The sequence below is a fragment of the Crocodylus porosus genome, unplaced genomic scaffold, assembly GCF_001723895.1.
Source record: "Crocodylus porosus isolate Cpor-Errol unplaced genomic scaffold, CroPor_comp1, whole genome shotgun sequence".
Classification (NCBI taxonomy): Eukaryota; Metazoa; Chordata; order Crocodylia; family Crocodylidae; genus Crocodylus; species Crocodylus porosus.
Genome location: NW_017728907.1, coordinates 46,251,606 through 46,261,889, shown reverse-complemented (window position 1 = coordinate 46,261,889; position 10,284 = coordinate 46,251,606). Strand labels below are relative to the sequence as shown.

General features: G+C 66.2%; 1 protein-coding gene across 1 annotated transcript in view; it reads right to left on the bottom strand.

Moving 5' to 3' along the window:
- Positions 1–2,296, bottom strand: part of PLK3 (polo like kinase 3) — a 6,558-nt gene extending 4,262 nt beyond the window's left edge. The window contains exons 1-5 of the mRNA XM_019531322.1: positions 2,147–2,296; positions 1,498–1,605; positions 1,297–1,413; positions 502–631; positions 287–371 (exon numbers count right to left, since the gene is read on the bottom strand). Coding sequence (XP_019386867.1) covers positions 287–371; positions 502–631; positions 1,297–1,413; positions 1,498–1,605; positions 2,147–2,260 — 554 coding nt within the window. The 5' untranslated portion in view covers positions 2,261–2,296. The remainder of the gene's footprint in view (positions 1–286; positions 372–501; positions 632–1,296; positions 1,414–1,497; positions 1,606–2,146) is intronic.
- Positions 2,297–10,284: the final 7,988 nt, after the last annotated feature.

Genomic DNA, 10,284 nt, shown 5'->3' with positions numbered 1-10,284 from the left:
TTCTGGCATGAGCTTCTCTCTGCCCTGCTGGAGAAGCCGCACGACAGAGCTGCTTTGTGCGGGGCCGGCGGGACAATGGGCACAGTCGGCGCATTGTTCTGCCGCCGGGCTGCGAGCGCGGGCCCCAGCCGCCAGCTTGCCTGGCCGCCCGCACAGCTGCCCGGGGAGGGGACGGGACGCAGAGGCACCGTCTCCACGCCCCCCTCCCCTGCCAGGAGGCTGCAGGCAAGACCCCTCCCCAGGCGGCGGGGAGATGGCCTGACACCCAGCACGGAGAGGCTCTTACTTCTTCTGGTCGGCAGCATCCAGGCGGGTGGCCAGGCCGAAGTCGCCCACTTTCAGCTCCATGTTCTCATTGATGAAGAAGTTCCCTGTAACGAGAGTGAGGTCAGGCCCTCCGTGCATGCACAGAGCAAGCGTGAGTGTGTGCGTGGGGGGGGCGGGGGGGGGGTCTCCACTTTCCCAAGACGGCAGCAGGAGCGCGGGGTGCCCTGGACCTACCCAGCTTGAGGTCCCGGTGCAGGATGCCTCTGAGGTGGAGATACTTGAGGGCAGAGATGATCTGCTTGAGGTAGTACCGCACCTCGGGCTCCAGCAGCGTGTGCCGGGCCTTCCAGATGTGCGCCAGCGACTGCAAGAGAAGCCGAGTTGGACATGGGGTTGGGGCGGGCGGCTCGAGCGCCAGCCCCTGGGACGCGGCATCCTTCCTCGCCTGCTCAGGCCGGGTCCAGCCCAGCCGGGGCAACGGCACCTGGGATTTGCAGTCGGCTCCACGGGAGCCCACGCATTGCGGACGCGGGCAATACCTAGGCTAGCCCGAGGCAGGGACCAGATCCGGACGCACCTGGGCCAAGACCGGCCCCGCTGCATAAGCGGAGCGTGGGACCAGAGGGGCTGGAAACCGAAAGCAGCAGGCCGAGGTGAGAAAAGTCTGTTTACAAAGTTTAAGACTAACAAGAGGAAGTTCCTTCCCCGCAGCACGGCATCGAGGGGGGGGCTCACTGCCACCAGGCGCGGTGGAAACCGAGTGTAACCAGATCCACCAAGGGACTGGAGCCGTGCTGGGAGGAAAGGGGCATCCGGAGCGGGGGGCACAGCCTGCGCTGGGTGGGGCTGCAAGGGGGAAAACCCTGCTCAGCCTCAGTCGCTCTCCCCTGCCCCCTCCCCGGTGTCCTGCGGCAGCTGCAAGACCGGGCCGGCGCAGGGCAGGTCTTGCGCTGCTGAGCGTCTGCGGGGAAGGAGCGCCCTGCCCGGGGGGGCGCTGGCTGGGAACGCCCTGGCCGGCTCCACCCTCACCTTCCTGCTGCAGTGCTCCAGGAAGATGTAGATGTTCTCGGCGTCCTCGAAGTGATGGGAGAACTGGACCACGTGCTTGTGGTGCAGGGCGCGGTGCAGCTCGATCTCGTGGAGGATCTGGAAGGGACCTTGCAGCCATCAGTGCCCGCAAGGGGCCGGGAGGCGCCCCCCCCCGCCACGGCGCTGCCCTGGCCCACCCACCTTGTCCCGCTGATGCGGCTTGGCCACGCGGCTGTGGGGGATGACCTTCACGGCGTAGGTCTGGTGGCTGGAGAGATCGGTCATCTCGTAGCACCGGGCAAAGCCGCCCTGGCAGGGAAGGGGAAGTCATTAGTGGGCAGGACGTCGCCCGCGTGACACCCTCGCCCACGCCCGGCTCTGCAGGACAGTCACTCCCACGCGCCTGCCTGACCGCTGCCCGGCCACGTGGCCGAAACCCGGCGCGCCGCGCCCGCGACCGGGGAGCGAGATGCGCGTGGCGGGGGGTTTCTGCAACCGCTTCTGCAAAACCCCCGGCCGGCGGAAAGTCCTCCCGTGGGAAGCGAGTGGGAAGGCGGCAGGGAGCCTGCCCGGGCAGGTCTGCCCCGCCCCCACGCCCGCGCTGCCCACGCCCCGCCACGGCCGGCAGGGGCAGGGGGACTCGCCCCTTGGCCACGACCACGGGGGTGCCAGGAGTGGAAGTGTCGGTGTCCACAGCCCCCTCCCCCCCTGCGCACGCACAGACACGCGGTTCCCGTGGCTCCCAAACCCACCCTGGCACCCCACCAGCCGGGAGGGGGAGCCTCCTGGGGTGCCCGCTGCCCCCCCCACGCCATCGGCTGCCCGGGGGCAAGGGCCCCCCCGGCCGTACCTTGCCGAGCAGGCGGCCCCGGCTGTAGGAGCGGCCGGATCCGGGGTCCTCCACGACGCGCGTGAGCTCCGCGCCTGCGCGCGGCCGGGGCCGGGGGGCGCACGCCGGCTCCATGGCCCCGCGCACGTGGACCGGCCGCGAGTGGGGGCGCGCGGCAGGGAATCCCGCTTTTATCAACGGGCGCTGACGTCAGCGCGGGGAAACCCCTCCCTCCGGCTGGGGGCGGGGCCGGCTCTTAAAGGCGCCGCGCGCGTCTCCGGGGCCGGGGGGAGGTCGGGTCTGCCGCGCCTCCCCCCGGCCCGGGGGTCTCTGCAGGGGAATTGGGGCGGGAAGCTTTGCTAATGGGTGCACGTGCACCCCCCATCCGCGACCCCCCGCCGCTGTCACCGACTCCCTTCCTGCACATCTCTCCGCTCCGCAGGGGCGAGCTCCCTGGGCGCGCCTCCTCGCCCAGCGCCCGCGCCGCGCTTAGCGCCTGGCCAAGAAGTTCGGGGCGTTCTTCCCCCAGGGCCCCCCCAGCCCCGCGGCGTGTAGGTCCGGTGTCCGAAAAGTAGGGCTGTTTCACGTGGGGCGCTGCACCACTGTCTGCACGCCCCCTTCTCCAGCCCCAGGTCCACCCTGACGTGCTCGGTTACACATGCAGCGTAAGAAAACACAATAAACTAGACACCGATGCTGGAAAAAACAATGTTTTATGAGCACATCTCTTATTTCATAGAAATCGGAGAGAAATGGGGCTGGCGGGGAGCTGCGGGGGTCCCACCTAGCCCAAGCCTGGCCTGGGGCAGGATCAGGCCTGTCCAAACCGTCCTATATAACCCATCATCAAAACGCTACGTCAAAAACTGCCGTCAGACCTGATGCGCCCCTGGCACAGCTACCCCGGCCCGGGGCTGCGCGGGGCCTGAGGCAGCATCGTCCCACCCAGACCTTCCCAGACACCTCCGTCACCTAACCCAGACTCGCCAAACAACGTCCGGCCGTCGGGAGCGGCTCGGCCGTGCCTCCAGCACGGCACCGTCGGCCGGAGCGCGGGCACGTGGCGATGGCCGGACACGGTCTGTGGGGCAGTGCGAGGGGAGAGGTGCCCGCAGGCGTAGGGAAAGCCAGCTCGATTCACGAGGGGTCTTTCACACTGACAGAGTGAAGAGAGATTAGCAAGAATCAGGGAGCTGACAAGAGTCGTGAAGTCGAGCGATTCCCTCCCTGCTGCCTGCATAGAAATGCCGGCCCCCCCAGACCCCTCCCCGCATCAGGGTATGGCCCGGCAGGACAGACCCCAGCCGCACTGATCCTGCTCCTGGCTTGGGGACCCTGGGCTCCACCCAGCTCTGCAGTCCTGGGCAGATCGCCTCCCCTCGCCCGCCCCATGCCTCAGTTTCCCCTTCTCCCAGGTCTGTTTGTGAAGCTCTTTGGGACGCGCTGGTAATGCCGGGTGTGGCGGCTCCCGTCCCCCAGGGACCCGATCCTGGCTCGCCGTGCCCAGGGAGGGAGCCTGGGGGCAGGAGGCAGGCAGACAGGACGGGCGTAGCTGCGGGGGTGAGGGGATGTCTGGGAACATAGCCTCTGGCGGGGGCTGGGCCTGTCCCGAGCCCCCGGGTGAATCTGCCCTTCTCTGTGCCTCAGCTTCCCCATCTGTGCCTTTCCCAGTAGGGATAGGGGCTTCACCCCTGTGCGGGGGGTGCGCTGGAGTGCTCCCCCACCCACCCTGGCCTGCTGGGCGCCCAGTGGGTGCAACCCCCTCCCCGGGGAGCTGCTATCCCAGCGCTTCAGGCAGGGCAGCCCCTCTTGTCCCCCACTTAACTCCTGCCCCCCCAGTCCTGCCCCTGCCCGGCTGCTGCTCGCTCTGCCGTTTCCAGCTGTCACAGGAAGCCGCCCGCGCAGGGAGCTCCTCGCACGCGGACCCGGCCTGGCCCTGCTTCATGGAAGGGCCCCTCCCCCTGCCCTATTTCCAGCCCCGCTGGCGTCACGGGGTGCCCTGCTCTTTCCGACGGAGCCTGCCCCAGAAGCGCAGGGCCTCTGCTCCAGGCCTCAGCGGGGAGGCCCCGGAGCTGCGCTCAGCGTGGCGGAGCCTCGCGCCACTAGGGCCGGGCCCCGTGTCCTGGCGGCTGGGCAGCCTGGGGGGCAGGGAGGCCCAGCCCATGCCCCATGGCTGGATGCGGGGCATCTGGTCCGTGTGCCCCCCGAGAGGTGAAGCCTGGCACGGCTGGGCAGAGCAGTGCCCTGGTGGACGGGGAGGGCTCAGACCCCATGGGGCGGGCTGGGGGGACGGAGGGGCTCACACGCACACGCACACACACGCCACTTCTTTCCCTGGCACCGGGGGCTGGGCTGAGGGTGAGCCCCACAGTCACAGGCCATGCTGGCTGTCCACCGTGGCGCCACGCCATGTGCAGCTGGAGGGTTTGGAGACACGGGTATCCCCCCCCCGCCTGCTGCTCCTGCACCAGGCCTTCCACTGCCCCCTGCCCCGTGGTGACCGCAGCACGGGGCAGAGGGACCCTCAGAGGGACGGTGCTGAGCCTGGGGCTGGCACGTGGCTCCCCTTGCCCTGGCAGGGGCTCGGACCAGCTCGTCACACAGGGGGAGGTTGGATTTCCATCCATGCACTTGGGTGCACACGTGCGCAACCCCATCCGTATGTACAGACACGCTCGCATGAGCACACGTAGGCGTTTGCACACACGCTCATGTGGAGGCACACAGGTGTTTGCTCCCATGTGCATGCACAGGCACACAGGTATGCTGATACGTGCATGCAGACGTGGCACCAGACTGGCATCGCCTCCGCACCCGACCAGGCAGCCCGGGGCCCCTTGCGACGGCCTCCCCGTCCTTCCTGCCCGCAGTCTCTGCACTTCTGTGACACAGGCGTGGCCCTGCCTGTCGCCTCAGCACCAGGAAGCAGAGCTGAGGCCTCCTCACAGCTCCCGTCCCCAACCCTGTTCCTCCAGAGCTTTCTTGCAGGCCCCGCGGCCCACCGGGCAGGGCAGAGCCCGGGCTGGCACCCATGTCTTGGGGCAACTAGGCAGCAGAAAGCACAGGGTTAGGGTTAGGGTTAGGGTTAGGGTTGCAGCCAGGGCTGGATCTAGGATGTTGAATGGGGGTGGCAGGTGCTGTGACACCTTCCCACATATGGTGGAGCCCCAACATTTCTCCAGTTCAAGAGAAACAAGAAGTGTTGCTAGTGCACTGGGGGGGCTAGCACTATGTTGTGCCTTCAGCGATCCAGGCAAAAGCCAACCTAGCTCCTGGAGTGCAGCACGCGCAGGCTGGATCAGACATCAAAGTTGGAAAAAATCATAACCGACGAGCCAAAAAACAGCCAGAGCTTGTGCTGCGAGTCCTAGAGTCACTACAGTTAGATCAGGGACCATGAGGGATGCTGGGAGGGATGCACCGGGGGCAATCAGGGGGTCCCAAAGTGCCCACGCCTGGGCAAGCCACGCAGCTGCCACAGGAACAGCCGGGAACCAGTCCTGCAAATGGGTCCTGAAAGGATAACTGAGGCCTGGGGAGAGGGGTGACAATCAGGAGGGAGAGGACAGGAACAGGGAGCATGCATGGAGGTGCGTGGGCATATGTGTGCGTGTGTGTGCAGGTGTGCGCACACCCTAGCGGGGAGCTGGCAACCTGCAGGCGCTGGGACCTGGAACTAGCCCCCAGGCCAGACTGGGCCGCTGAGACACGGTCAGGACGTGCTGGGGGTCCAGGGATGAGGCCTGCAGTGGGACGGGCCAGCGGGAGATGCTCACGGCTCCGTCTGGCCCATTGCTGGAGCCGGGTAGACATGTGTGCGCGTGTGCACAAGTGTGCTCCTGCAGTGGAGGGAAGCAGACCCCGGGGGAGCTCCCAGGCCTGCAGGGGGGCAGGGGAGTGCATGGGGGGAACCTCCCAGCGACCCCCCCGCAGCTCTCCACCCTGTCCTGGCTACTCAGGACCCCCAGGCAGGGTCAGGCACCCCCTCCCTGGGGCCGTGCAGCCTGGCTGCAGTCATGGGGTCTCTGGGCTTGCCCCTTCTCCCCGAAAACTGAACTGCCCCATTCATCTCCAGCCCCTGCTCTCACTCAGTGCTCCCCTACCTCCGTGCACAAGGTCCTGTGTCTTTAAATCCCCCCCCCCCGGGCAACGCCCCAGGTGCAAGGGGTAGTACAAGGTTCATGTCAACAGCACCTGGGTGGAGAGAAGGGAGGTCCCCCCCTCCCCCCCCCGGGCGGGGGAGCTGAGCCGGGAGGGGGGGCAGCTGGCTCCAGCCCTCCCAGGCCCAGCTGGATGGGGCAGAGCCCGGCTGCGTGAGACCCCATCGCATGCACCCTGTTGCCTGCGCCGGCCGGGGGGTGCCCGGACCCTGCTCCGTCACGCGTTCGAGGCCTTTGCTTCCAGCAACGGCCTCCTTTATTCCAGCCAGGAGCGTTTCAGAGCAAGCAGGAGACCCCGGCTGACCCTGCCCGACCCTGGGAAGACCCCAGGGCCTACTTTAGCACCTAAGTCCCATGGGCGTCTCTCTCTGGGTCTCCCCGGCCCGCTGCGACCGAGCTCCGGCTCTGCTGCAGGTGATACGGCTCCAGCACATAAGACTGTTAGACTGGGGGGGCATGCCCGATACACTGGAAAATACGGCAGTTCTGCAAATATGGCCATTCTGCCCGGCCCCCCCAAGCCCCTGTGACCCCCGCTCCCTCCCAGCCGGACTGCAGGGCTGGGGGCTGGCTCGGAGGCATCCAGCCCTTGGGGAGGGTGTGCAAAAGGAGCAGCCTCCCCCTCCGTGCTCAGCCTAGGACACACGTGTGACATGCTCCAGCACGCCAAGTGCCCCAGCCTGCCTGCGTCTCGAGCCGCCGTGCTCTGGGTCACCCAGCAAGCTGCCCCCAGGTTGCCCCCTGCCCTCTGCCCCACTCCTCCAGGGAGGAGATCCCGCTTGCATGAGTCACTGCGCCCGCACTCCCGTTGCCACGGGGCTTGTTTTGTTTGCTGGCAACAGCCGGAGTTGCTGGGCAGTGGCAGCAGGGCCTGGCACCCCGACCCACCCCGATGGTGTCCCCACCCGCGCGGGCACGGACGGGCGCGGGGAGGAAGTGACCCAGGCAGCCGGGAGGGGCCGGACTCCGTGGCGTCGGGGGCCAAGTTTGCAAAAAACTTTTTTCCAACTACTCAGCTGGTCCAATAAAAGATAGCGCGTCTACCCAAAGAGCGCGGCCTGCCTGGAAACCGCTCAGAGGCCTTCAGAGGAGGACGCGGAGCCTGGCCGAGCAGCCGGCGCTGCGCCGCAGGCCCCGGGCAACAGCTTCGGCCCCCGCCCGCCGGGGGACCACGCGTGACCCCGGGAGCAGCTCAGCTCCAACGCCCTTGCTGAAGGCGCAGGCCAGCTGGAAAGCACGATGACAGCATCCTCGCTGTGCAGGAGGCCGCCGGGCTGCGAGTCATGACCCACCCATGCAGGATCCGTCCCGAGAGCGCGGCGAGTAGACGTGCAGCTGGGCAAGGCGGGGAGGGTCTCGCCAACTCGGCTCAGGCTAGCGAGGAGCCTCCCTCCCTCCTTCCGCCGCATCCCCCGGTCTCCGGCCGCGCGCCAGCCGGACGCTTCCCGCCCGTTCGCCCGCCGAGCCCGGGCGCTACCCGGGAGCAGGGCCACATCTCGTTCTGGAATGACTCACATGGATTTGGAACGGGTTTGGCTGATTTGACTTGGGACACAAGACATTTTCCTTCAAAACAGTCATAATTAACAAAATCTTCCTTCGCCCATTTGCTCTTACATCTCCCAGGGATCGTGTCCCCTGTGCCAGGCTGTGCCAGCCCTCCCTGCAAATCAGCACCTCGGCGGCCCTTTCCAAGCACCGCCGCTGTTCCAGGGGATTGCTTGCCTGGCCTTTGGTCTCTCACTCTTGCTTCCTCTCTCTTTCTATATATATATATAGTCCTGCTTGCATCTGATAAAACCCAGCCCTTATGACACTTCTTCTTGCATGACGAGGCATCGTGACCTCCTCATCCAGATGGCACCGCCCTGCGTTCTTGCTCCATCCTGGCATCACGGGGAGGCTTAGCAGGCATTTCAGAGCCCTCAGGATTTATTTAGTTTTTAATAAAGTTTCATTTCCAGGCCAAATCAGGTCCAAATTGCAATGGAGCAGAGCTCAGTAGTGCCAGTCCGTGTGGCACTGCCACTGGCAAGTCTCCTTCCCAAGTCTGGGGCTGCAGATACTCCCACGTCCACGGCAGCGTGCTACGTGGGGGCCCCAAGCCCAGAGGCCTTGGAGTTCAGATGCCCCCGGTCTCTCTTGCCCCAAACCAAAAGGCTGAAGGAGCAGGCTAGAGAGAGGCCCCAAGAGCAATCCCCCATCGCCATAAATTGTGTAGCCAAAATCCTCTGGTTGGGAGTCATTATGGACTCTGGCAGGGGTCGAGAAGAAGGGGATCTCCCCTGCCAGGTCAGTAAGACCACCTGGGCCAAAAACCACCTTGATCTCAGTCTGAAAGCAAAGGAGCAAGCTAGGCAGAGCTGCTCCCGGGCTAGGAGCAGTTGTGGGGTATCAGGTCCAGCTGCCCCAGGCTAGGAGCACCCGTGGGGCATCAGTGGGTCGTGTGAGTGGGGGCACGAGTGCATCCTGCCAGCGGCCGGTCAGGCCGGCAACGCGCTATCCCCTGCTAGCAATGTGATACCTGGTCCCCCCTCCCGAATGAAAATGTGCCTGGCTAAAGTATGGGCCAATTTGGGATGGAGGAGCTGCCCCATTGAGTCAGGAGACAGAAGAGGGACAGAGATTTAGAAACCGGCATTTGTCAAGGGGGGATGGGGTCGGGGGGGGTCTTTCAGTCTGGAGTGCCTTGAACTGCAGCCTAGGAAAGCTTGAGACACGTACAGGCAGACATGCACCCTTTGGCTAGTCCACAGGGTGCAAATTGAAAGAAAGAAAGAAAGAAGACAGTGCTGCCAATGTAAAGGTATATTAGATAGATAGATAGACAGGTGGACAGGTGGACTGGAAGACAGACAGGCAAATACACACATGCAGACATACCTTGACTAGTCTATGAAGTGCAAATATATAGAGACAGACAGACAGACAGACAGACACATACATACACAGGTGCTTCGACTAGACTGTAAGGTGTGAATCTGTAGAGAGATGGCTAGATGGACGGATAGACAGAAAGGCAGATGGACTGGCAGGCAGACAGGCAAATACAGGGTAGTCTCTGGGGTACAAACCGATGGAGACAAGCTGAGTAGACAGACGGGTGGACGGGCAGACGCATGGGGGAGAGGTGGGCTGGCTGACGGGCAGACGGGCAACTCCACTGATGAATGGATGCAACGTGAACCTCCAGAGCCAGGCGCGGCGGCCGGAGACGGATGGGCAATGGCCAGGCGGGCGGCGGGGCGGGGGCAGCCCCAGCGCGGACACGGCCCGTGCACAGCGCCGAGCACCGGGGAGTGGCTGTCCAGGGCCGGGCGGGCCGTGCCGGGCTGGGAGCAGGCGAAGATGCAGCGCGTGGGGCCAGGTGAGCGGGATCAGGGCCCTGCCCCGGCAGCTGGAGCCCCCGAAGGGGGATGCCGAGCTCCTGGCATGCGAGTGCCCCGGTGCCCCAGCCCCCAGCCCTGCCTCCGTGGTAGCAGCCGGGAAAGGGGCTGAGCAGGAGCCGGGCGGGCAGGAAGGTGCGGTTTGCGCCGGGGCGTGCCCGCGGTCCCCCGGGCTGGCGCGGCCCCCAACAGCCCCCGCCCGTTGTTCCAGCCTGGCTTCCTCTCCCGCGCGAGGCCCCGAGCAGGCCCGGCCCAGCCTGGGAGCGCACCGATATCCCCACATCGTTCCTGTGCGCCGGGGGATCCGCCCCAGAGCCAGCTGCAGTCGGGGCTCATGCCGGGCTCCCCTCGCCAGGGAGATGTTGGCACCGCTTCTGCCCTGCCCTGCCCCGCGCCGCCGGTCGGTGGGCCCGGCTGCTCCCCGCGGCGGGCCTGGCGCCGGGGGCCGAGGAGGAGGCCTGCGACGGCGGCGCGGCTCCGGACTACGAGGCTTTCCTGAGCTTCAGCGGCTCGGCCGTGGGGCTCCTGGCCTGGGACGCGCTGGCGCAGGTGCGGGGCCTGCGGGAGCTGCACCTGGCGCGCTGCGGCATGCGGCCGCCTCCGGGGCCCCCGG